The 27,615-nt window shown below is 40.5% G+C and overlaps 1 protein-coding gene across 21 annotated transcripts in view; it reads left to right on the forward strand.

Moving 5' to 3' along the window:
- The window catches only part of Cdc42bpa (CDC42 binding protein kinase alpha), a 220,323-nt gene that overhangs the window by 57,545 nt on the left and 135,163 nt on the right, over positions 1-27,615 (forward strand). For 20 of the 21 annotated variants that reach the window (XM_039090235.2, XM_039090251.2, XM_039090262.2 and 17 more), the window contains exon 3: positions 23,972-24,055. In XM_039090235.2, the coding sequence (XP_038946163.1) occupies positions 23,972-24,055 (84 nt within the window). Of the gene's footprint in view, positions 1-17,791; positions 17,948-23,971; positions 24,056-27,615 lie in introns of all 21 variants that reach the window. The other variant, XM_063271958.1, reaches the window with a different exon arrangement.

Genomic DNA, 27,615 nt, shown 5'->3' on the forward strand with positions numbered 1-27,615 from the left:
TATTTGGTTTTCTCCTAGGTTACTGGCCTAACTGGTCTCAGGTTCTTGGCCACCCAGGCAGTGTTGGGGATGGGTTCCATCCCATGGAGTAGGCCTTAAATCCAATTAGATGTTGGTTGGCAACCCCCACAAGTTTTGTGCCACTGTTGTACTAGTGCCTCTTTCAGGCAAGATAATCGTTGTAGATTAAAAAGTTGTGGCTGAGTTCGTGTTTACCTTTCTTCTTTGGTGGCGTGCAGGATACCTTTCAGTACCATGAACACTAGTCTTATAGGGTGAAGGTTCTAGGTGAGCACCAGCTCAGCTTCTCTATGGTCAGGGAATTGTGTAGGCGCTGCCTTCAGCAACAGAGCCTTACTGTCAGTTTGGGGAGAGCATCTAGAAGCCTTGGCAATAGCCTATTGCAAGATATTTGGTCAAACTGTGAACCAGGATTGTGTTATTTACTAGAAAAACCTGTTTTTAGTTGCTTAGCTTAGCCTTAGCACACACCCTTAATCCAAGAGCTTACTGCTTGAATATTGTAAACAGGATTAACTAAAGTCAACCATAGATCAAGAGGTGAAACAGGCAATCAGTAGACAGGAAGTAAACATAGGATTATTAAGGAAAAAAAGAGAGAGTAAGAGGGAGTCGAGAGGATGGAGTCTACAGGAAATAGAAGGGTGGAACATTTGGTTTGAGGAGGTGTTTTTTGAGATGGCATGGGAGAGGGGATTGCTTCTGGGACATCATCTGAGGAGGAAGGTCAGCTGGGTGCCTCCTCTACCTCTCTGAGCTATCGGGCTTTCACCAAGCATCTGGCTCCCAAGTCTTCAAAATGATAATATGGAATGATTGAGATTTTGTTAAAAAGCAAAGAATGGATTGGGGGTTCCCATGTGCCCCCTTTTGCTACCAACTCAATTAATTATATGTGACCCATTCCTGGCACTAGAAGCTTCATTTGGTGACTAGGGATGTCCACTTGGGGCTTTATAGCTCATTGGCAATTTCATTTACATCATCTTCATGCACTCATATTTAGGAAGTTTCTACTGCATTAGTTTCTCAGACTACCTCTCAAATGACCTTAGTTTTAGCTATCCCCAAGTTCCACCCCTTACCCCTACTTTCCTCCTCCTTCCCATTTGATCCTCTATTCCTGTCCTTGCCCCATCCATCTGTAACAGAATTATTTCCCCTTTCTAGGGAGATCCCCCCCACTCCCCATTCTCTTACTTTATCCCTCATCTCTGTGGCTGTACAGATTGTAGCTTGCTTATCAAAAACTTAATAGCTGACATCACAAAGAAGCAAATTTATACCATATTTGTCTTTCTGGGTTTGGATTATCTCATTCAGGCTGAATTTCCCCCTAGTTCCATTCATTTGCCTGCTGATTTCTTGAGTTCATTTTCTTAACAGCTGAGTAATACTCCATTGTGTAAATGTACCACATTTTCTGTCTCTCTCCATCCACTGGCAGATTATCTAGGCAGTTTCCAGTTTCTGACTGTTACGAATAGATTAGCAGTGGACACGGGTGAGCAAGTGTCTCTGTGATAAGTGAAGCATACTTTGGGTATGTATGCCCAAGAATGATTTAGCTGGATCTTGGGGTAGATAATTCCCATCTTTCTGAGGGACTGTCACACTGATTTCTACAGTGGCTATGAAGTTTGTACTCCCACCAGCAGTGGAGGAGTGTTTTCACTGCACATCCTCCCCAGCATGAGATGTCCTTTGTTTTATTGGTTGTAGCTATTCTGACTCTGTAAGATGACATTTCAGAGTAGTTTTGATTTGCATTTCCTTGATGACTAAGGGTGTTCTTTAAGTGCTTCTCAGCCATTTATAATTTCTCTTTTGAGAATTCTGTTTATATATGTGCTTCATTTTTAAAAATTGGGTTGTTTGTTTTCTAGATGTCCAGATTTTAAAATTCTTTATATATTTTCTTTTTTTTTATTTATTTATTTATTTATTTTTTATTAACTTGAGTATTTCTTATATACATTTCGAGTGTTATTCCCTTTCCCGGTTTCCGGGCAAACATCCCCCTCCCCCCTCCCCTTCCTTATGGGTGTTCCCCTCCCAACCCTCCCCCCATTGCCGCCCTCCCCCCATAGACTAGTTCACTGTGGGTTCAGTCTTAGCAGGACCCAGGGCTTCCCCTTCCACTGGTGCTCTTACTAGGATATTCATTGCTACCTATGGGGTCAGAGTCCAGGGTCAGTCCATGTATAGTCTTTAGGTAGTGGCTTAGTCCCTGGAAGCTCTGGTTGCTTGGCATTGTTGTACTTTTGGGGTCTCGAGCCCCTTCAAGCTCTTCCAGTTCTTTCTCTGATTCCTTCAATAGGGGACCTATTCTCAGTTCAGTGGTTTGCTGCTGGCATTCGCCTCTATATTTGCTGTATTCTGGCTGTGTCTCTCAGGAGCGATCTACATCCGGCTCCTGTCGGTCTGCACTTCTTTGCTTCATCCATCTTGTCTAATTGGGTGGCTGTATATGTATGGGCCACATGTGGGGCAGGCTCTGAATGGGTGTTCCTTCAGTCTCTGTTTTAATCTTTGCCTCTCTCTTCCCTGCCAAGGGTATTCTTTCTCCTCATTTAAAGAAGGAGTGAAGCATTCACATTTTGATCATCCGTCTTGAGTTTCGTTTGTTCTAGGGATCTAGGGTAATTCAAGCATTTGGGCTAATAGCCACTTATCAATGAGTGCATACCATGTATGTCTTTCTGTGATTGGGTTAGCTCACTCAGGATGATATTTTCCAGTTCCAACCATTTGCCTACGAATTTCATAAAGTGGTTGTTTTTGATAGCTGAGTAATATTCCATTGTGTAGATGTACCACATTTTCTGTATCCATTCCTCTGTTGAAGGGCATCTGGGTTCTTTCCAGCTTCTGGCTATTATAAATAAGGCTGCGATGAACATAGTGGAGCACGTGTCTCTTTTATATGTTGAGGCATCTTTTGGGTATATGCCCAAGAGAGGTATAGCTGGATCATCAGGCAGTTCAATGTCCAATTTTCTGAGGAACCTCCAGACTGATTTCCAGAATGGTTTTACCAGTCTGCAATCCCACCAACAATGGAGGAGTGTTCCTCTTTCTCCACATCCTCGCCAGCATCTGCTGTCACCTGAGTTTTTGATCTTAGCCAATCGCACTGGTGTGAGGTGAAATCTCAGGGTTGTTTTGATTTGCATTTCCCTTATGACTAAAGATGTTGAACATTTCTTTAGGTGTTTCTCAGCCATTCGGCATTCCTCAGCTGTGAATTCTTTGTTTAGCTCTGAACCCCATTTTTTAATAGGGTTATTTGTTTCCCTGCGGTCTAACTTCTTGAGTTCTTTGTATATTTTGGAAATAAGGCCTCTATCTGTTGTAGGATTGGTAAAGATCTTTTCCCAATCTGTTGGTTGCCGTTTTGTCCTAACCACAGTGTCCTTTGCCTTACAGAAGCTTTGCAGTTTTATGAGATCCCATTTGTCGATTCTTGATCTTAGAGCATAAGCCATTGGTGTTTTGTTCAGGAAATTTTTTCCAGTGCCCATGTGTTCCAGATGCTTCCCTAGTTTTTCTTCTATTAGTTTGAGTGTGTCTGGTTTGATGTGGAGGTCCTTGATCCACTTGGACTTAAGCTTTGTACAGGGTGATAAGGATGGATCGATCTGCATTCTTCTACATGTTGCCCTCCAGTTGAACCAGCACCATTTGCTGAAAATACTATCTTTTTTCCATTGGATGGTTTTGGCTCCTTTGTCAAAAATCAAGTGACCATAGGTGTGTGGGTTCATTTCTGGGTCTTCAATTCTATTCCATTGGTCTATCTGTCTGTCTCTGTACCAATACCATGCAGTTTTTATCACTATTGCTCTGTAATACTGCTTGAGTTCAGGGATAGTGATTCCCCCTGAAGTCCTTTTATTGTTGAGGATAGCTTTAGCTATCCTGGGTTTTTTGTTATTCCAGATGAATTTGCAAATTGTTCTGTCTAACTCTTTGAAGAATTGGATTGGTATTTTGATGGGGATTGCATTGAATCTGTAGATTGCTTTTGGTAAAATGGCCATTTTTACCATATTAATCCTGCCAATCCATGAGCATGGGAGATCTTTCCATCTTCTGAGGTCTTCTTCAATTTCTTTCCTCAGTGTCTTGAAGTTCTTATTGTACAGATCTTTTACTTGCTTGGTTAAAGTCACACCGAGGTACTTTATATTATTTGGGTCTATTATGAAGGGTGTCGTTTCCCTAATTTCTTTCTCGGCTTGTTTCTCTTTTGTATAGAGGAAGGCAACTGATTTATTTGAGTTAATTTTATACCCAGCCACTTTGCTGAAGTTGTTTATCAGCTTTAGTAGTTCTCTGGTGGAACTTTTGGGATCACTTAAATATACTATCATGTCATCTGCAAATAGTGATATTTTGACCTCTTCTTTTCCGATCTGTATCCCTTTGATCTCCTTTTGTTGTCTGATTGCTCTGGCTAGAACTTCAAGAACTATATTGAATAAGTAGGGAGAGAGTGGGCAGCCTTGTCTAGTCCCTGATTTTAGTGGGATTGCTTCAAGTTTCTCTCCATTTAGTTTAATGTTAGCAACTGGTTTGCTGTATATGGCTTTTACTATGTTTAGGTATGGGCCTTGAATTCCTATTCTTTCCAGGACTTTTATCATGAAGGGGTGTTGAATTTTGTCAAATGCTTTCTCAGCATCTAATGAAATGATCATGTGGTTCTGTTCTTTCAGTTTGTTTATATAATGGATCACGTTGATGGTTTTCCGTATATTAAACCATCCCTGCATGCCTGGGATGAAGCCTACTTGATCATGGTGGATGATTGTTTTGATGTGCTCTTGAATTCGGTTTGCCAGAATTTTATTGAGTATTTTTGCGTCGATATTCATAAGGGAAATTGGTCTGAAGTTCTCTTTCTTTGTTGTGTCTTTGTGTGGTTTAGGTATAAGAGTAATTGTGGCTTCATAGAAGGAATTCGGTAGGGCTCCATCTGTTTCAATTTTGTGGAATAGTTTGGATAATATTGGTATGAGGTCTTCTATGAAGGTTTGATAGAATTCTGCACTAAACCCGTCTGGACCTGGGCTCTTTTTGGTTGGGAGACCTTTAATGACTGCTTCTATTTCCTTAGGAGTTATGGGGTTGTTTAACTGGTTTATCTGTTCCTGATTTAACTTCGATACCTGGTATCTGTCTAGGAAATTGTCCATTTCCTGAAGATTTTCAAATTTTGTTGAATATAGGTTTTTATAGTAAGATCTGATGATTTTTTGAATTTCCTCCGAATCTGTAGTTATGTCTCCCTTTTCATTTCTGATTTTGTTAATTTGGACACACTCTCTGTGTCCTCTCGTTAGTCTGGCTAAGGGTTTATCTATCTTGTTGATTTTCTCAAAGAACCAACTTTTGGTTCTGTTGATTCTTTCTATGGTCCTTTTTGTTTCTACTTGGTTGATTTCAGCTCTGAGTTTGATTATTTCCTGCCTTCTACTCCTCCTGGGTGTATTTGCTTCTTTTTGTTCTAGAGCTTTTAGGTGTGCTGTCAAGCTGCTGACATATGCTCTTTCCTGTTTCTTTCTGCAGGCACTCAGCGCTATGAGTTTTCCTCTTAGCACAGCTTTCATTGTGTCCCCTTTATATATTTTCAATGTTAGTCCTTTATCAAATGTGTAGTTGGTAAAGTTCTGTAGGCTGCCACTTTGTCTGCATGATGGCATCTTTTGCCATCCAGAAGTTTCCAGTTCCATGTACTAACTGATGTCTTAGTGCCTGTGCTCTTGGTCTTCTGTGCAGAAAGCCTTCCCTGTGCCTGAGAGTGCAAGACTCTTCCCCAGCTCATTGTCTGTCACATTCAGTGACCGTGCTTTGTTGATGTCCTTGATCCATTTGGAGTTGCTGTCTTTGCAGGTGGCAAATTGGATCTACTCACATTTGTCTGCTTGCACCCATCCAGTTTGTCTAGCACTGTTTGTTAAAGATGCTGTCTTCCTTTCTTTAACCATTGTGTTTCTGGCTTCTTTATCAAAAATTAGATGTCCATAGGTGTGTGGATCTATTTCTAGGTCTTCAATTTAATTCCATTGATCAATGTGTCTGCTTTTGTGCCAATATATTACTATTGCTCTGTAGAACAATTTGAGATCAGGGATGATAACACCTCCAGCGGTCCTTTTGTTATCCAGGATTGTATATGTGTGTTTCCATATGAAGCTGAAAATGAAATTTGTACTTTCAAATTCTGTAAAGAATCATGTTAGAATTTTGATAGGGATAGTATTGAATCTTTAGATTACTTTTGGTAGGATGGCCATTTTTACTTCATTATTCCTACTGATCCATAAACATGATTTCTTCTGAGATCTTCTCCTCAGTATCCTAGAGGGTTTTTTTTTACTTGCTTGGTTATAATTTCCTCAAGATTTTTTTTTTTGAGGCTGTCGTGAAAGGTATTGTTTTTCTGATTGCTTTCTCAGTCCATTTGTCATTTGTATATATGAAGGCTACAATTTTTGTGTATTAGTTTTGTATCTTGATACTTTGCTGAAAGTGTTTATGAGCAGATAGAATTTTCAGGGCACTGATGTATAAAATCGTATCACCTACAAATACAGATCCTTTGACTCCTTCCTTTTCTATTTGTATCTCATTGTGTAAAACCACAATAACAGTTAGGACATATATCTCCACTCAGACAAACAACCGTGCTACAGTAGGTCTGAGGAATGCAGTAGAGCTGAAGGCAAGGACATCAAAATAGCTGTTTATGAACATGCTCGAGGCCCTTAAAGAAGACAGGACAAATCTGTATATGAAATCTATTAGAACACAAATGGTGTAGTGAATGAAAACTGTTGAAGTGAAAATGGAATCAATAAACAAGACCAAACTGAGGGAAATCTGGAAATGAAAATCCAGGAACTGAGACAGAGACCTCAGCGGTCAGTCTAACCAACAGAATGCAAGAGATAGAAGAGAGAATCTCAGGCATTGAAGACAAGATAGAAGAATGGATACCTTGGTCAAAAAAAATGTTAGATCTGAAAAAGTCCAGGCACAAAACATCCAGGAAATCTGGAACATTATGAAAAGACAAAATTTATGAATAATAGGAATAGAGGAAAGAGAAGAAACCCAGGTCTAAGGCACAGAAAATACTTTCAGTGAAATCATAGAAGAATTTCTTATTTCTTAAGTAAGGTGGTATTTGTCAGGGTACAAGAAGCATGCAGAACACCAGATAGACTGGACCAGAAAAGTTTCCCATGACATTTAATAATCAAAACATTAAACATATAGAACAAAGAAAGAGTATCACAAGTTTTTAAAAAGTCACAATAAATCTGAAATGTGTTCATCTAACAAGTTACCTTTAAACTTTATTAAGCACCATCTATGAAGACTCGTGGAGAAGTGGAACGCTCTCTCTTCTCTGCTGCCCTCACCGTGTGTGTGTGCGTGTGTGTGTGTCTGTTGATTTAATTAATCTCTGCCCAGTTTTCACCGCCTCGCCTGTGGGATTACAGATGTTTGTGATGTGTTGGATTTCTTCTCAGGCTTTCGTGGCAAGCCTGTGCCCAGTAGTCATCTCCGCAGCTCCTCTCCTTTTGGTATTAGGGATTGCGTCCTGGGTCTTGCGTATGCTAGGTCATTGCTCTCCCATTGCTCTGCATCATCGGACCTGTTTATATCTTTTACGTTTTCGACATGGTTTTCTTAAGTTACTGGGGCTGACTTTTTTTTTTTTTTTTTTTTTTTGGTTCTTTTTTTCGGAGCTGGGGACCGAACCCAGGGCCTTGCGCTTCCTAGGTAAGCGCTCTACCACTGAGCTAAATCCCCAGCCCCTGGGGCTGACTTTTTAAGTGCAGTGTATGGGCTATGCTAGCTTTGGACTTGTAGTCCTCCTGTCTGTACTACTGAATAGCTGGGGCTATAGGCTGCCTTTTCATTGCACCAGTCTCAGAAATCAGTAAGTAAGGCATATCAGTAAGTAAGCCAAGACCTAGAAATGTTTGTTTTTGAATGGAAAACCTTTTAATTGAAACAATTGCTTAGTACTCCATATTAAAATGATTGGTAGATTAAGGTAGTGTTCTTTAAAAAAGAGTAAAGGCTGGCTTTTACCAGAAGATTAGAAATTAGTCTATCAGTCAGCTTTGTTTCTAGTAGACCATCTACCTTCACTTTAAGTTACCCTATTGGAAGAGATGGTCTACAGTTAAGACATATCCAGCCAGTGTTAGAATTATTCTGTTACATGATCAGGCCTGGTACATCACCAGTACAGCTTCTATTTTAAAAATTTGTACCTATGCTACAGAAAACAACAGAGAGAGAGAGATGGGTATGGCTTTGCAAGCCCTGGAGATTTATTTCAGAAAGTACTTCATTTGATAGGGTGCCTACTATCTCTTCTTTTAACTCATTCCAAATCTAGAAAGCAACTACTTATTAAGAGGGACTGTGGACATATCTTCCTTGTTGGGAATTCCATTTTATTCTTAGGAAACATGAGGTCACATCTTTCTCACTCAGTCTTGCTCTGTAGCAATGTGCTGGTAGGGGAGTATTTGGAGCAGCAGGCACTGCTTAGAACACTACTGTGTATGAAAGTCCTTATTAGGAAATTTAAAAGTCCGCTTTGCTTTGTCAGCAGGCTGGATCTGTCCTAGGAGGAGGCTGAAGGATAGCTGGGGTTTAGAGTTATTTTCTGTAAAAAAGAACTCTGTTCCTTTCAAGATCAACTTGTGTGTATAAGGTGTTCAATCCAGAAACCCCATTAGTCATTGTGTAAGCACTTGAATATTATGAACTGGAAGAAACTGAGCTGAGAATAAAGCCAGGAGTTCTGGTATTCATCTTTAATTTCAGCCCATAGGAAGCCGAGGCAGGAGAGTTTGAGGACAGCTGACTCTACATTCTGAGACTATCTGTTAGTGGGGATGGTAGATGGGGATCAGGGGTTCCCATTTCCTTCACCATGTTAATTTAGCATGTCATATTTCAGTAAAAATGCTTGGAAATCTGGTTTGGGGGCTGTGTTAGGCCCAGACTTTTCCCAGGACCGGTGCATTATAACTAGGATGTACAGTTTTACTGTAGAGTAGCTACTTTCTCAGAAATACCTTTATCACCCAGCCTGTTTCCTAGGAGCGACTAACCTGTCATCAGTTGGTTGCCAACAGTATGTATGGCCTCTTGGCAGTTTGTTAATGTCCTGTTAGATACTTCAGCTTTGGGCTACAAGAAGTCAACATATACAAAAGAGGAGTTATCTGTCAGTCCATTCTTATAAATAAGCACTTTGATTTCTGCATTGGAAGGGGTGCTGTCACCAGAAAGTTTATCAGCTAGGAAGCGGTATAGCTCACCCTTGCTGTACTCACAAGTATCTTCCTACTTTCATCCTAAGGGATGTTGTAAACCATTGAAATGGTGCTCAGATGTGATGTAAATTACTGAGACTATGTACTGTATAAATAAAAAATGTTTATTTTTAGGTCATAGTTTGGAGGATAAAAATCTAAGATCTGTTCAGTTTGTGATAGTGACTTTTTTTTTTTTTGGATGTGTCATAGCATAGCAGAAAAGTGTAATGGAAAAATAACCATATGCAGAAAGCACCAGTGTGTGTGTGTGTGTGTTTGTGTGTGTGTGTGTGTGTGTGTGTGTGTGTGTGTGTGTAGTGGCGTAGCTGTATAGTAACCCACCCGAGGAGAGAAATAACTCTCTATAAGACCATCATTCATCCTTCCATAGGTGGAGCCCATTGTCTCAGAAGTCATAATGAGATATCATTTTATTTAGAAGGGCTATTACACAAATAACAATTACACTCAATGGATATAGGAAAAGGGGATGTCTTTGATACATTTGGTATAAATTTTATTAGTGTAGCCATTACTGAAAACAATGTGGACGCTAAAATGGTTCGAGTTCATAGAATGGGAAAGAGGAGAGGAAAATGGAAGATAGAATGGTCACTAAAGTGGGAGAGTGGTAGGAGGGGAGAGAAAAGTTAGCTTAGATAATGAAGACCCAAAGATGGTTGGGTAGGGGCAAGTCTGTATTGAATTAGGTTTACTGGAGTCCACCGCATTTACCATCTATTTCAAAAGCACTGACACAGATGTGTTGAGTGTCACAGGTCTTAGAAACACCAGTTGTGCCAGTGCTGTCATTTATTGGTGCTTACGTATGCCTCTTTTTGTTTGCTTGTTGTTGTTGCTTGTGGGTTTTATAATCTGTGACCACTGTAAATCTGCTTATTAGACCTAGAAGTGTGTGTGTATGTATGTGTATATGTATGTGTGTGTGTGTGTCTGTCTGTCTGTATGTGTATATGTATGTGTATGTGTGTATGTATATGTTTAACTTCAAATGTTAATTATTTATTTTTTATTTTCTGTTCTTAATCTGCATTATGATCACCAAAGTGAGAATTCTGTCTTGACAGAAACCATCCTGGTTAAAGTTGACTTACAGGTAGCTAATCCTTTTTTTATTTAATAGATTTTTTAAAATTTACATTTCAAATATTCCCTTCCTGAGTATCCTGTCCATAACCCCCCTATCCCATCCCCCTTCCCTTTTTCTATAAGGGTGTTTCCCCCTCCCAAACACTCACACTTCTCACCTCCCCGCCCTGACATCCCCCTACACTGGGGGGGGGGGGGTCCAGCCTTGGCAGGACAAAGGGCTTCTCCTTCCATTGGTGCCCAATAAGGCCATCCTCTGCTACATATGCAGCTGGAACCATGGATCTGTCCATGTGTACTCTTTGGATGGTGGTTTAGTTCCTGGGAGCTCTGATTGTTGGTATTGTTGTTCTTATGGGGTTGCAGACCCCTTCATCTCCTTCAGTCCTTTCTCTAACTCCTCCAATGGGGACCCAGTTCTCAGTTCAATGGTTTGTTGCTAGCATTCGTCTCTGTATTTGTCATGCTCTGGCTGAGCCTCTCAGAAGATGGCTATATCAAGTTCCTGTCAACATGCACTTCTTGACTTCATCAATATTTTCTAGTTTTGGTGGCTGTATATATATATGGGCTGTGTACCCATGTGGGGCAGGCTCTGAATGGCCATTCCTTCAGTCTCTGCTCCAAACTTTGTCTCCATATCCCCTCCTATGAATATTTTTGTTCCCCCTTTTAAAAAGGACTGAATCATCCTCACTTTAGTCATCCTTCTTGAACTTCATGTGGTCTGTGGATTGTATCTTGGGTAATTTGAGCTTTTGGGCTAAAATCCACTTATCAGTGAGTACATACCATGTGTGTTTTTCTGTGATTGGGTTACCTCACTCAGGATGATATTTTCCAGTTCCATCCATTTGCCTATGAATTTCATGAAGTCATTGTTTTTGATAGCAGAGTAGTACTCCATTCTGTAGATGTGCCACATTTTCTGTATCCATTCCTCTGTTGAAGGGCATCTGGGTTCTTTCCAGCTTCTGGCTATTATAAATAAGGCTGTGATGAACATAGTGGAGCATGTGTCCTTGTTATATGTTGGAGCATCATTTGGGCATATGCACGGGAGTGGCATAGTGGTAGTACTATGTCCAATTTTCTGAGGAACCTCCAGGCTGATTTCCAGAGTGGTTGTACCAGCTTGCAATCCCACCAACAATGGAGGAGTGTTCCTCTTTCTCCACATCCTTGCCAGCATCTGTTGTCACCTGAGTTTTTAATCTTAGCCCTTCTGACCGGTGTAAAGTGGAATCTCACGGTTGTTTTGATTTGCATTTCCCTGATGACTAAGGATGTTGAACATTTCTTTGGGTGCTTCTCAGCCATTCGATATTCCTCAGCTGAGAATTCTTTGTTTAGCTCTGTACTCCATTTTTTAATAGTGTTATTTGGCTCTTTGGAGTCTAACTTCCTGAGTTCTTTGTATATATTGGATATTAACCCTGTATCAGATGTAGAATTGGTAAAGATCTTTTCCCAATCTGTTGGTTGCTGTTTTGTCCTAATGACATCGTCCTTTGCCCTACAGAGGCTTTGCAATTTTATGAGGTCCCATTTGTCAATTCTTGATCTTAGAGCATAAGCCATTGGTGTTTTGTTCGGGAAATTTTCTCCAGTGTCCATGTGTTTGAGATTCTTCCCCACTTTTTCTCTATTAGTTTGAGTGTATCTGGTTTGATGTGGAGGTCCTTGATCCACTTGGACTTAAGCTTTGTACATGGTGATAAGAATGGGTCAATTTGCATTCTTCTACATGCTGACCTCCAGTTGAACCAGCACCATTTGTTGAAAATGCTATCTTTTTTCCACTGGATGGTTTAATCTCCTTTGTCAAAGATCATGTGACCATAGGTATGTGGGTTCATTTCTGGGTCTTCAATTCTGTTCCACTGATCTACCTGCCTGTCTCTGTACCAATACCATACAGTTTTTATCACTATTGCTCTGTAATACTGCTTGAGGTCAGGAATGGTGATTTCCCCCAGAAGTTCTTTTATTGTTGAGGATAATTTTCCTTATCCTGGATTTTTTTTTTGTTCCAGATGAATTTGTAAGTTGCTCTTTCTGACTCTGTGAAGAACTGAGCTGAGGCTTTGCTAATTCTCGAGTTGCTTTGTCACTGATTAGCTCTGCAGCTCTCCCAGAGTCCACTTGCTTTAATACTAAAACCAACCTGTTTGATTGAAAAAGGGCTTTCTTTCCTTGGGATAACATCAGATTTGGAGATGCAACAGATGCTCATATCTTCCTGTTTGGGTTGATTACAATATGGTTTATACCTTCAGAGAAGGGTGGGAAGTTCCCATGTACTCTCTGTGTCTTCCCTGTCCTCCTCCTAGCAGGACCCTTGTATCTAGTGCCTCATTCGTCTTATACTGTTTTTACTTTTTAGTTTGGTTCAGTAAGCTGCCCAGGCAAACTGGTCCAGACAATTCACTTGTATCAGCTTCTTGTACACTTGGGATTACAGACCATGCTAAAAAGCTAGGTTTACTGATTTCTAAATATTCTGGTTTTAAAAATGTTTTCATTTATTTTATATATTTTGACTATATTTTCCCCACTTCCAACTTCTTCCAGAACATCCCACACCCTCCTATGCACCTATCTTAATGTTCTTTCTCCTTCTTAAAAAGAATAAATAAACATAAAAAACCAAAAAACCAAAACACCTCCCAAAAGACAAAACAAAAGCACTAAAAACCAAAACACAAACAAAAAATGGAGTCTGATTTGCATTGACAAACTACTCATGAGCATGGGACCAGTGTCACTTGATTGAAGAAAATGGATTTTCCATCTGTCAGCCCCTCTCACTTGTGCAGTTTCTTGGTGAAGGGTGGACCTTTGTGCCCATTTTCCCTCCTTGCTTGAACTTGTGCAGCTCTTATGTATGTGATTACAACTTTTGTCAACTCATTTGTGCCTCTGCTCTGTTGTGTCTGGAAAACGCTGTGTTCTTGAAGTCATCCACTACCTTTGCCCTAACAGTCTCCCCTTCTCCCGGTCATAGATTCTAAGCTCTGAGAGGAGATGTGCTATAGATATTCCGTCTAGTACAGAGCACTCCCCAGTTCTCACTGGGACTCTGCATTCATTACCATCTACTTAGAGAAGGCTGCTCTGATGAGGCTGCGGGATGCAGTGGTGGGGGGCAGCAGCGTGTCATTAGGGGTCCCTCTACCGCGGTGCTCATTTATCACAGAAATCGTAATGGTTTCTCTGTGGGGTCCATGATCTCTCTAGTCTCAGGTTCCTGACCTCACTGACAGGGTCAGGTACAGGTTGTTTCATGCCCGGCCTTCACTCAGTCACACAGTCTCTGAGGTCCTGGAACAGGTCCGTAATTGCCGTTTTGGAATCCTTGTCTTATGCTTCAGTTAAATTGCTTTTTTTTTTTTTTTTTTTCAGGGAATAGGATGGTCTGGGTGCCAGTTTCTGCAGGAGGATATTGTCTTAGTTCATGTTTGTGATGGAACCTATGTATCTGGAATTAGGATGTTTGTGGTGTTTCTTTGTATCTGTCTGGTCATGCCTTTATTGGATGGGCATTCAGGTCCAATCCTATTCTGCTCATCCTGGATTTGTAGAATTATTTAAAATATTGTTTCATCAACTGCTATTAGTCTTTTTGTTCTTTATGATGGCTTATCCCGTCCAGTGTATATTCTGTCCTTTCCTGAGATTGGGGATGAGAGCTAAGGCGTTGCCTTCTCCAGACAGTTTCTAATAATAACTCAAAAGGCAAACACCAAGGTCAGTTCTCAGGCTCATCCTCTTGGCTTGTTTCTAACATTGATCATCCTCCGAGAACCCGGGCCTTCCTAGTTCTGAGTCTGATCCCTTCCTGTGCATACGTTTTTTTCAGTTCTTTGCCCTAGATCCTGAATGGTTTTGATAGTTTGGGTTTCTAGGCTGTAGTTGCACCTATTTAACCCGTATGAAGTCAAGTTCAAATAACTCTATTACTTTTCTTTGCCTCTCTGAGTGTTAAGTAGCATACCAGAGTCCCATCAGGTTCAATTTCCTCAGGATCTCCCGTTAAAAGCCATCAAACTTAATGTGGGATCAGACTGAAGACTTCGAGATACTTTCTCTAAAATCTAAACTTTGTTTCCAACTTTTGATCTCAAAGTGTATGTATCCAGCAGTGGGACTGACGGTTCAGCCAACCTTACACAGCCACTTGCTAGTACAACAGAGTGGCGTTTATGTAGGAGCTTTTAGGACAACTGTTAGAGGACACATGTCAGGCCTAATCCATGTGAGGCCATCATTGACAAAAAGAAAAGAGAATTCTCATCTCTATTTTTCAACACTTGTCTTTTGAGTCTAAGAGCGTGGGTCCTCTCTTTAGAGGCAGCTTTCTCACCCTCAGTAACTTGAGTGCTGGGTAGAAGAAGCCAGACGCCTATTTTTAAGCAAAAGAGAGAGAGGAGTAGACTTACCCCTTTGAAGAAGATTCTTCTGGTAGTTTGGAATGATTAACGTTATATTAAGGTATCTGGGGAGTCCTAGGCCCAGTGGCTTGACCTCTGTGTGAGCCATCACCTGTTGGTCCTTTGAAATCATCATGTTTGGAAATCAGGAAAGAATTGATGACAGGAAGGAACCAGTGGGAGAACTGAGTCAAGAACGGAAGCAAGCGGTAATGAGTTTATAAACAGAGCAAAAGTATGTGGGCCTCTACACTGGGGTGACGAGAAGACTGGACAACTGTTTTCTATCGGTTATGCCCAGCACTGTTATGTTTCCTCTGTTTGTGCCAGTCTTGGCTAGGAGCTGTAAGCCGTGTGAGGGAGGGAGGGGGAGAACAGAGCACTCTCTGTCTCTGGTGCTCAGCCTAGTGCCCTTTCTTGTTGGGTTATGAAAGTAGCAATGTAAAGACTTGTTTTCTTTTTCATGCTACCACTTGGCTAATGAAAGCAATACTTACTGGTTTTTGGTGCAGGTCACAGTCTAATTAGCAAGAGAAACTGGTACTTTATGGCACTGGTCTCCACTTCTATAATTTGGAACACTTTTCTAGTTACCCAAGATTTATTTATTAGAGCTTTTTAAAAATTAATCCTTTTATTTGTTTACATTTCAAATGCTATCCCACTTCCCGGCTACCCCTTACAAACCCCTACATCCTATCCTCCTTCTCCCCTCTTCCTTTTGCCTCTATGGGGGAGCTCCTCCACCCATTCACCCACTCCCGCCTCACCCTTCTAGCATCTGGCTATACTGGAGCATCAAGCCTCCGTCCCCTCCCATTGATGTCGAATAAGGCCAGTCTCTGCTACATGTGTATCTGGAGCCATGGCTCCCTCCATGTATACTCTTTGGTTGCTGGTTTAGTTCCTGGGAGCTCTGGGTGGTCCAGTTACTTGATATTGTTCTTCCTATGGAGTTGCAATCCCCTTCAGCTCCTTCAGTCCTTCTCCTAGTTCTTCCATTGGGCTCCCTAGGCTCAGTTCGATGGTTGGCTCTGAGTATCTATCTGCATCCGTATTGGTCAGGTGCTGGTAGAAACTCTCAGGGAACAGCCATACCAGGCTCCTGTCAGTAAGTACTTCTTGGCATCAACAGTAATGTGGGGGTTTGGTGTCTGCAGACAGGATGGATCCCTAGGTGGGGTGGTCTCTGGATGGCCTTTTCTTCAGTCTCTGTTCCACTTTTTGTCTGTCTTTCCTTTGGACAAGAACATTCCTGGGTTAAAAATTTTGAGATGCGTGGGTGGTCCCATCTCAACTGGGGGCTATACCTATCTACTGGAGATGGTCTCTACCCGCTGTATCTCCCCTTTGTTGGAAACCTCTCACTTCCCTGGAGTCTGGGAGTTTGTAGAGCTTTCTTAACAAAAATTTTTTCTTTTCTCTCTGTAAACCTGACTTTTTGTGTCTTTGTGTATAAAGTCTATTATATGGAATTTTAAAACTTACTTTCAAACATGAGAAGAAAATAGTGAACGGTTTGAAGAAGCAGGGAAATGCTATAGTAAAATGTGTGTGCTTTATAGAGAAATGACATAGAAGGGTGCCATGTCAGTCCCTAGGGGAGCTGGAATGGCAATAACAGTTTTGTTTCATTTTCTGTTTTTGGATTTGGAAGGAGGGTCTTGTGAAAGTTTTTTGGTAGACATACAGAACCAGGAAACTGGGAGAGTAAAAGCCAGAAAGGAATTTTAATGGGACAGGAACAACAAAAGGGAAGATGGGGAGGGGCTGGGATTCGGGTTTCAAGGGGCTGTCATCCTTGAGGAATGGTAGGAACACTTTTCTGGGGTTCAAGAGGAGGAGAAGGGATCTTGGAAACACAGGGACACTTAAATATGATGTAAAGGAGTGTGAACATCTTGTTTAGACGTCGTGGTTGGTAATTGTGTGTCACAGTAAGTAGGGCAGTGGTAACACATGGCAGCTCAGAACACTGGGGACAATGGCTGGCTGGACTGACAGACTTACAGGCTCATCTGAGGCTGAGCTATTGGGAAGGGGAAGCAATAATAACTATTTCACAGAAGGGGCTGACAAAAAGATTGCCGTACTGTAAGATTATGACTCCTCACTAGGGTGAGTGAGTCAGATAGGCAGGGGCAGAGAGCTGGGCCATAGCCCTAGTGCCTGGAGGATTGAGAGTGCAGTACAGTGCTGGGGAGTTTGGAGCAGCAGACAGTCCAGGGTCAGTTGAGTTAGTCACAGACACTGACACAGAGACCTCCCTAGGCAAATCAGAGTGCTTAGAAAGTGTTTGACATTTAGCACGAGAAGATTCTTCTTTTTGATACACACTTGCTCTATATGTGTATTGATTAAACTATGTGCAATAAAATCCACACATAGATGGATCACTGATGAGTTTTTGTACTATTTTAAGACAAAGTCACCTTTATACTTAGAGATAGTACTGGCTGGATTACTTCTTACTCATTTCTAATGTAAACTCTCCTCTGGACATCCATATTCTGTGGCCTTTACCAGCTAAGTTTAACAATTCTCAGACCCTAAACAGGTAATTATTTCCTTTGAAATATTTTGTTTTCTCCAGGCTTAGTGGTCAGGTCCATCTCTGGCATGGATATCTGATAGTAACATTTCTGTCAGTCTGATACTTTTTCCTCCTACCAATTATGCTTTTTTTGTAACAAACCATGAAAATAGATTAGTTTTGAAAACTATTATAACAAATATGCACACCATGGGAAACAATAAAGAGTAAGATGCAGGTGAAATTCGGCAGCTCTGTGAGTTAAGAAGCTTCTCTCTGCAACACGGTCGTGTCAGTTACTGCTTAACTTAACGCTGGGTTTTCCTTTTTGCTTTCAGGAAAACCTTTAACTTGCCCTGGGTGTTACCTGTCCACAGCTTCCTGGTGGCTCACCGCTTCTGCCTGCTCCAGCCTTGCTCCGGCAGCTTCCAGGCTTCTGGGCTTCAGAGCTTGTTGTGAAAGCTTGCTGCTTTGGCCTGCTACCCCTGCTTCAGGTGTCAAAAGCTTTTAATTAGCTCGCTTCCTCTCATTACCTGGTTCCTTATGTGTCCACTAGCTTAGTACTAGGGCCTGGAAGGGGAGAACACCTGCAGGCATTGACTTTCTCCAAAGTGTCTCTGGCTTGGCTCTCCTGAGACTCCTGGGAGAGGAAGCTCAGTTTAGTGCATGCTTTGTCTTTGATGCTGCTGCTGTGTGGTCCAAAGGACCCACAGGTGTGGGCATGTCACTCCATAATCTGTGTCTGTTTAATTTGTTGATGCCCAGGATGTACTAATTTTAAATATTTTGGCTATTGCTGCTCTGTGTATAAATTATGTTTTTATCAAGAGCACATTTCTGGCTGTTTAGTCAATGGTTTATAGAGATTTTAGATTTTAGTTTCCTTTTTTCCCCTTTTCAGTGCTGGCAACTGAGCCTAGGGTCTCGTGTGTGTTAGGCCAGTCCTTCCGTAGAGCCGTACCCTAACATTTCTTTAGTAATAATGTGGTTGATCATTCACAGACTAGTTTTTCAGTTTGTTGTCTGAGACAATGCTTTCTCTGTAGTGCATGCTGGAATGCTGGCCTGGAACGCATCACATAGCCCAGGCTGCCCCTAATTTGTTTTTGAGACATGATGCTGGTGTGACTGTCTGTTACATTCCTTTGTTTCCTCTTACAGCTCTGCTGTATTGGACCAGACCAGGCTGGTCTTGAGCTGGAAGCTATCGTCTCCCCCACCCCCCTCCGCTGGAGTTTTAGGCAGCTCCACCACAACTTCCCAGCTTTTGTTTGGTTTAAGTGGGGGCGGTAGCACCCTTCAGACTGTGTAGGGATAGATGGTAGCAGCGCAGTGCTTAGCATATGGAGAGCTTGTGCAGCACAAGCCCTGTCAGAAGTAAGTGCTTTTAGGATTCTTAGTAAAAACAATGGCGAGTGCTGGATGAGAGAGACTAAAAAGGAAAAAAAGATATAAAACAAATGGTCAATAGCTACATAGTAAGATTCTGTTTTCAACGGTGAAACTTTGAAAGCCCTGGTAGGGGAGGAATGTGAGCTAGACTACAGGCTCCAGAGAGCATACAGAATTTGGACTGTCACAGTCTTGTTCTAGGTTTCTACATCCATGCAATAGTATATTTGCAGATGAGAATATTGATCGCTTATATATAATCTTTCATGTATATTTACCCACATGAGTTATAAAGCACTCATCCCTTCAGAATGTATTTATTGAGTACTTGTTAACTCTTAGGCACTGATCAGATATTAGTGAACACAAAGTTAGAAATCTCAACTCTCCAAGAGCTTGTGAGGAAAACAGTAAGCATTGTACATGGTTAGACTGTGCTGTGTGTGTGTGTGTCTATACATATGTGTGTGTATATACATATATATTATGCTAAATAATTATAAGAATTAAGGGGGAAAGGAAGCAGAGGAATATTAGAAAGTCTCACAGGATGTAGTGACATTTCAGCGAGGGAGTGAGACAACATGGCCCTGTGGGGATGAAGTCTTCTAGGGCTGGGGAAAATAACTGCACACGTCCTAAGGTGGGATTTTGCAAGGTGAGAATTATGGCTTGAGCTGAAGTGAGCTGAAGGCGAGGAGTAGTGAGCCAGGAGGTTGGCAGGCCGAGCAGTTTATAATAAGGATTTCGACTTCTTTTTAACTTTAGGAACTCACCTGAACTACATCTTAGTATCGTGTTTGTACTGTTGAGAATAGATTGTGGTGAATGGTCAAGTAAGGCACGATGGGCCAGAAGAAATGATATGGTGAGTTCTGGCTATATCAGAGATAGGCTAGATTTCTGAATTTCATACAAAAATGCAGAACTGCTTAGATGTTGAAATCTATGTAATAGACTGTGGCCATTCTTACTGTAAAAACTATAGCCACACACAGTGACATAGCCAATTAGTATATATTTGTCATGTGCTGATAATTTCTGTACTATATGCAGGGTTTCTGTTCACTAGAATTAAAATCATCTCTAATGTTTTAGAAATGTATCTTCTTTATAATTTTTAGTCCATATTAAACCATATTAAATGTATTTTTTTGATATGTGTGTGTGTCAGTGTCTGTGTGTGTGTCTGTCTTTCTGTGTGTGTGTGTGTGTGTGTGTGTGTGTGTGTGTGTGGAACCCAGAGCCTGTGCCTGCTCTGTAAGTGCTCCAGTACGGAGCTACACACCTCACTCTAAGGAAGTACAGTGTAACTTGCCATCTTCTTATGTGACAATTGACTTTGCTACTTTGAAATGCAGGGTCTAAAGTGGGGGTTCTGAGACAACTTTACTTTGTTATTTCTACTGCCATGAACACAGAAGTTCTGGGAGAGGGGGATAGATCAATGATCACTTAGGAAGATTCAGAATCTTTTCATCATGGCATCACTTTGACAATTCTGGAATGTTTCATGAGCTGACTGTTGTTTCCCTAAACCACACACTATTCCAGAAAAGGTTTTAGGAAACTGCTTCAGGTATCGTTGAGAGTGTTTTCTCCTCCGTAGTAGCCTGGTCTTCCTTACTGCCTTGCTCATGTGTGGAGGACATTTTTGTCCTTTTTGTCCTTACCACAAACCACCACACATATAGCCAGTGCTCATGTGACCAAGATGAGGGCCATGTGGTGTCCCACAGAAGAGGTAGAGAGGCAAATAAAAGTCTTACCTCTGAAGAACTTTAGAAGCATTTCATATTCTAGTAGTTTGGTGTTTATCCTTTTAATATATGGCATGGGCATTTATATGTATACATATATAAATTATGATCTAAAATGTTTTATAAACTTGTTTCACATATTGTGAGTGTGAGATTTTATCTATCAAATAGTATTCTTAACATTTCTCCAGTCACATGAATAATTCTCTGTTGGTTTTTTGTATTTTGTCCATTTCCCCTTTAAGAATATTTAAGTTAGTTCTAGTATTTTATTACTGAAAACCATGCTGTGTTGAACTTTATGATTTAGCTTTTAATTTGTATATAGCTATTTTCAGTTGAAGAAATTTCTGTCATAGTTATAAACGTAAAGCTAGAAATTGAGGAGCTGTTTCTCCTCGGTGCTGAAGGACTGAGATACCAGCTCCTGCACAGTCGTCGTAGATGGACAGGGAGCAATGAGGAGATGGGAGGGTGGGTGTGGAATACAGACTCATGGTGACGGCGCACACCGACTGAATCCTTGTCTGGACGCCAGACCCTGTAGTAAGCATTTCATATGCATATTAATTATTTTGATCTTTGCTACATCTATATAAGGTTAGTACATTTATTAAACCTATTGATTAGAAAACTGAAACATTGAAAGATAACTGTTTTAAAGAAAAACCTAGAATTATACAGTTAAATGAGTAAACTAAGATTGAAAACAGTAACCTGGTTAGGTTCTGACTTGCTACCATCTTCTGGACACCCTAAATAAGTGCTAGCTGCATGCTGGAGTGTTCAGTGGGCGCTGGCGACTCTCACCTCTTCTGTGAGCTGTCTGACACATAGCTAAGCTTGTTCTGAGTCTAGTGTTCTGGGACTCTTGGAAGGTAATTTAGTGCATACGCTTTCAAATCACCCTATCAAGGCTTGGAGCAGCACTCCTGAGCAAGTCTGTTCATGATTCTGAAGTAAAGCATGGTTGGTTTTGTTTTACAGTAAGAGAGATTAAGACAAAAAAGACTAACAATCTCCTGGTTTTAGCACATACTGCTAAGTGAGTTATGAAGTTTTTTGACTTTTGGGATTGCAATTGAGGGACTGTAGACCTGTGTCAAACTCTTAGCATAGTGCTTGGCACTGGAACACTCACTGTGTTGTTGGGCATGCTGAGGTCAGAGGACAACTTGAGAGTCAGTTCTTACCTTCTGCGTTGTTGGCACAGGGCCTCTGGGCTTTGCTGCTATACTGTGTACTTAAGACTACCTGGCCTGGAAGCTTCTGAGTGACTCTCCTGTCCATGCCTCCCTTGTTCCTGTATGAGTGTTGAGGGGCTTGCTGTGCACCACATCAGGCTTCTAACAGGGATTCAAGGACTGACTGAATTCAGTTCGTTAGGCTTGCTTGTGCGGCTAGATACTTTGCTGAGCCGTCTGCCTACATATCTTCTCCCACCTTAATTGATAATGTAGCTGTTTATGACGGCTACTGGAAGGTGTTGTGCACTGAGTTTAGTTATGTTATCATATCACTTGAGTGACATATGATCTAGATACAAATGAAGGGCCCATACTATGCACATTTGCTATTAAAACATATTAAGAAATTAAAACTTGGATTTAAATCTGTTTTTTATCTTTGGAAATACTCCTTTGAACTGTTCAAAAGATCTGAATGTTTGTTTTTATTGTCTGCATAATAGGATATTGTGATGTTAGCCTCCCATTACTATAATAAAATACCTCAAATAATCCACTTATAAATTTTTTATTTTGACCTATGTATAGAGAACATGTCCAGCAACATGAATGCTCTAGCAAGGTACCACATCCAAAGATATGATCCGTTGTCCAGAATGCAGACACACCCTAGATTACAGTATGATCTGGCTGGAATACAGACACACCTTTTAACCCCAAACAATAAAAATAAAAGTTAATTTGTAGAAGGAAGCAGCCACAGTTGAACGTGAAGTCTAATTGAAGGGCAAAAGCCAGAGAAGGAGTTGGTTAATGCAGTCAGAGGCAAAGCAACTCAGTGAGAAGTTGAGAGAAGCCAGATTGAGTCAGTCATCTTGGAGAGGAGTTTGAACCAGAACATAAACAACCAGCCAGAAAGAACTAGAAAGGGTGAGCTTGTTCAGCAGAAAGTCTTGGAGAGGACAGTTAACTCTTGGTGGATGAAATATACATTTATACTTAGGTTTTGGAGAGTTCAGTGTGTAATCAATTTGCTTTTGGGCCTGTGGTGAGGCAGCATACAGTTCTGGGAGTGTGTGACAAAATGAAACTAATTGTCCACCTCTTGAGTAGAGCCTGATAGGAAGGAAGAGAGGTAGGAAATACTTAAGTCAGTTTCTAGTCCACAACCCCAACAACTTAAAGGTACCCAACTATTATTAAGATATATATAATAAAGTTCTATATTGGGGACCAAACCTTTACCACCATGTGGACATGTGAGGGGCACCTAGTTTCCAAACTCTGGCAGACAGTATCTGTCTTTCCCAGCGGTGACTCTCCGATACTGGAAATGGTGTCCATGAATATTTGCCCTCCTTTTCTGTAGTTTAGTTTCAGCCCTGGAACAAACTTAACAAGCTGGAAGGGCCCTAAAGAGGTCATCTAGTTAAATGGAAACAGTGTTGCAAACAGAAGCTTAATTAGTTTGTTAACAGCCAGAATAGTCTTATTCTCACTTGGCAGTTTTTGATCTGTAACTGGATATATAAAATAAGGATGTGCTACTTTTTTATTGCTGGAAAGGACATGTACAGTCCACGGTTTATAAAAATATTAGTTATAAGTGTTCTTTGGTGGGAATTGGGGGAGGGAAGAAGAATGAATTGGAATATATGCGTACTGGCAAGACTGGACTAAAGAGCTTTATCATCTTCATGTCATTTTGTATTGCTTAACACACACACACACACACACACACACACACACACACATACACACACACACCCACACACACACACCCGCCCCAAACATTTCTCCTTTGGTGGCTGCATTCTCTGTGATACCTGCTGGAATCTGGCATCACTGTCTCATAAGACCAACCGCTTTCAGATTGTACATCTTGGTTAGTTTCTCAGTCATAGATGCTGAGTTTAAATTCCTGTGAGAAAACGTGGAAAGGAAGGTATAATGTATGATAAGCAGGAGACACTGCTCACAAATAAGACCACTTGCTTGGCTGTGCTCACTAATGCAACTTTTAAATTTGACATTATTTAACTTAGGATCTTAGAATTGAGCAGCATTGAAATAATTGATAATTGGTATTTATTTTTTCTTACAGAGAGGAAAATGGAAAATGGATAAAGTAAGCTTTTTCGCCATATTTTAAAAGTTGTATTTCCATTATCTTTTCTAGGTTGCTGTAGTTAAACTGAAAAATGCAGATAAAGTATTTGCCATGAAAATTCTGAACAAGTGGGAAATGCTGAAAAGAGCTGAGGTAAGTCTTTTCTATTTTGGTGTCACTTAGTTTGGTTTTCATTTAGATTATTGTAAAACCTGTTGGTAATAAAAATCTTTGGTTTTTTTGAGTTTTTGAGTACTTTTGTGAGCTTGTGTATAGGCTGAATATGTAGCAAGGTGGACTCAAATTGTTAGTGCAGCTAAGTTTTTCACCAAAATTAATTTTGTGTATTTGTGAAAAAGAGAGAAGAGAGAGTATCAGCCCCAGACCTGTCACCACCCAATGCACCGTGAGATACGTTTGATCTGTAGAACTTACAGTAGAAAGAGAGCTGATCATGGAAAGTTGTCCTCTGACCTCTGCAACTGTGCACCGTGGCACTGAGCATGCGTATGCCGCATGCACACGTGTGTGTACACTTCCACACAGGCAATCAACATGTAAAGAGAGAAAAGGTAGAGGAAGGATGAAGTGCTCTTAGTCACAGATTTTGCTGTGGCTGCCCTGAGATCTCCAGTCTGTAAAGGGAAGTTGAATTGATCTTAGGATAATTTTTTCACGAAAGGATTTTATAGGTTGTGTGAATGTTATAACTTTAATATCTTCCAAGTTAAACTTACTTTAGAGAAATCCTGGTCTTAGGGTGGGGAATATATTTAAACGTTACAAGTCATTGTTTACATAAGTGTTTTAATTATTAACTTAGAGTATGCAACTATGTGCACTTTTCAGCAACTTGCCAATTAACAGATATTATCAAATGACTCTTTTGTTATATTAAAACTTTGTTACTGATTTCTTAAAAATTAGTGTTTTGGTTTTTTGTTTGTTTTTTTTTTTTTTTTGTGATGTGTGTGGCCATCATATGTTAAGCTTATATACTTGAAAGTAAATTCAAAAGTTACTGAGTCCATCTAGCATGTAGGAGGTAGAGGCAGACAGATTAAGAATTCCAGTTGGTCCTTAGTTTTATAGCAAATTCAAGGCTAGCCTGGGCCACAAGGAGAATTTGTCACAAACAATCAAACAAACAATGAATGTGATTGCTTTGCTATAAAAAAAAAGGGAACTTTAAGATTTTTTTTTTTTTTTTTGGTTCTTTTTTTCGGAGCTGGGGACCGAACCCAGGGCCTTGCGCTTCCTAGGCAAGCGCTCTACCACTGAGCTAAATCCCCAGCCCCTAAGATTTTTTTAAATTTAAAATTACATTTAGTTTTCAAAATGAAAAAGTTAGACTTTAAATAATCTCTTATTATTTGAAAAGATTTCTCAGTAACAGTATTTTGTGAATGAGAAAAGCCTTTATTTTTATTTTCAAGAAATGAGAGGCCAGACTAGGTATAATCATCAGTACCCTTTGTATTCTTGACTAATGATTATGTCTATCGTTATTATCATGTGCAGTGTGCATGTGCATGATATGTGTGTATCAGTACAGGCCCATACCTGACATGGCTCTTGTGTGTGCACGTCAGAGGACAACTTTCAGGGGTTATTTTATCTTTCCTTAATGAGACCTAGGGGCTAGACCCAGGTCGTCAGACTTGAATGGCAAGTACTTTTTACTGCCTGAGCTCCCTTGAGGGCACTGTGTGTGCAGTTTTGATATGCTGCATATGATTGCAAATTTGATGATGTATTTTATGAGAGTTATAAAGAGTCCTATGACAACTTTGCAGAATTATCATCTATGTATGTTTCAATATAGGAATTCTTTGTTTTAATTTTTAATTCTCCTTTCATATATTACATCCTCACCATAGTTTCCATTTCTTTCTCTCCTCCCAGCTGCCTCCATCCCCCAAATTCCACTCCTTCTGATCTTTCTTCAGAAAAAAAGCATGTCTCCCATGGTTATCAACCAAGTTTGCCATATCAAATTGCAGTAAGACTAGACATCTCCCTTCCTATTAAGGCTGGCCAAGGGTCCAGAAAGCAGACAAGAGTCAGAGACAGCCCCTGCTGCCACTGTTTGGCGTCCCATAAGAAGACCAGGCCACCACAGCTGCACATAATGCAGAAGGCCCAGGTCAGGCCCATGCAGACTCCCATGTGGTTCAGTCTTATGAGCATCTATGAGCCCAGGTTGTTGGGAAAGTGAGGAACTAAGTTTAAGTTAGCTTTGCGGTCCTAGTTCCCCTTTGGTTGTGTTGTGAGGTATTGCTTTGCTGAGCCATACCATGTTTTCTGGCTAAGGAGAGCCTTAAACTCATGAACTTCTTGCTTTCACTTTTTAAGCGCCGTGAGTATAGGATGTGCTACCACCTTTTGTTCATTATGTTTTTAGAGACCCAAATCATGGAGGGAACTTAAAGACAACAGCAATAACAATAACAACCCCTCCTCCAACCCCCCCTCAAAAAAACCCATTTTCTTTGGATAAGAACTTTTTTCCTTCAGAATATATGATTGAATTTCTGTAGCACCTTCACACCACCGGAATGTCCATTTACCATGGTTTATACTGATTAAGAACAGATTTTCTTAGCAGAGCCACTGTTGATACTTGGTACTTCTTGTGGAAGCTGTTCTGTGTGTTGTATTACTCCGCCTTCTTCTTCCTAGATACCAGTAGTATCTTTCCCACCTGCCATAACCAGCTGAGGATAGTTCACATAGTACATTAAGTAAATATCTGGAGTGTACCTTATATCTATCCAATACCTATGCTTCACAAAGAATAGCTTAATAGTTAAATATTTACATAATGCCTGAGACTGTCCTATAAAGTATTTGTGTGTGTTTGTGCACCAGTGTAACTGAGGATGGTGGCAAGTGTGTGAGGTGTAATGAAATAAGATTGGGTAGGAAAACAATTGTTGAAATTAAGTGATGGAACATTGGAGAAGGAATTATGTCAGTCTCTCTTCTTCTGTATGTTTGAAATTTTATATTGTAGTTTATTATATATTATCTTTTAAAACCTTTTTTACTGAGTAATTTAGGATTAAGTAGAATTTACAGTTTAATTTGTTCTCCTGACTAATGTCTTCAGAGTTTTGTTTAGTTTGGAATTGTCAATCAATTGAAGCTGTGATTGCTTACTAGATTCCAGCTGGACTGTCTTTAAAATCTCAGGTCACTGTCTTTTAAGATAGAGCCAGGAAAGGGCTTTCTTGGGTTTTGTCAGCCTTCTAAAATATTAAGAGCCATACTTGGGGTTGGGGATTTAGCTCAGTGGTAGAGCGCTTGCCTAGGAAGCGCAAGGCCCTGGGTTCGGTCCCCAGCTCCGAAAAAAAGAACCAAAAAAAAAAAAAAAAAAAAAAAAAGAACCATACTTTGATTTCAGCTAAGTGAAATAAGTAAATAAATAAATAAATAAGCAGGACTTAATAGAAAGTAGGTGATATGATTCTATTTTCTTCCAAAGGGAACTAAGAATAATGTCACAGATTTTAGTAACTTGATTGACAGTTTAAATCACCATTTCAGATGGTTTAGATTGACTTCTTTTCTCTGATATTGCTATTTAATTCCTGGCTTTGGCAATCCTGCTTATCCAAATAAGCCTTGTGTGTATGCGTATGAGCATGCTAGGGTTAGTTGTGTGTTACTCTGTTTCATGTATCACGGGTACTTAATCTTCTTTATGGGAA

The sequence above is a fragment of the Rattus norvegicus genome, chromosome 13 (assembly GCF_036323735.1).
Source record: "Rattus norvegicus strain BN/NHsdMcwi chromosome 13, GRCr8, whole genome shotgun sequence".
Lineage (NCBI taxonomy): Eukaryota > Metazoa > Chordata > Mammalia > Rodentia > Muridae > Rattus > Rattus norvegicus.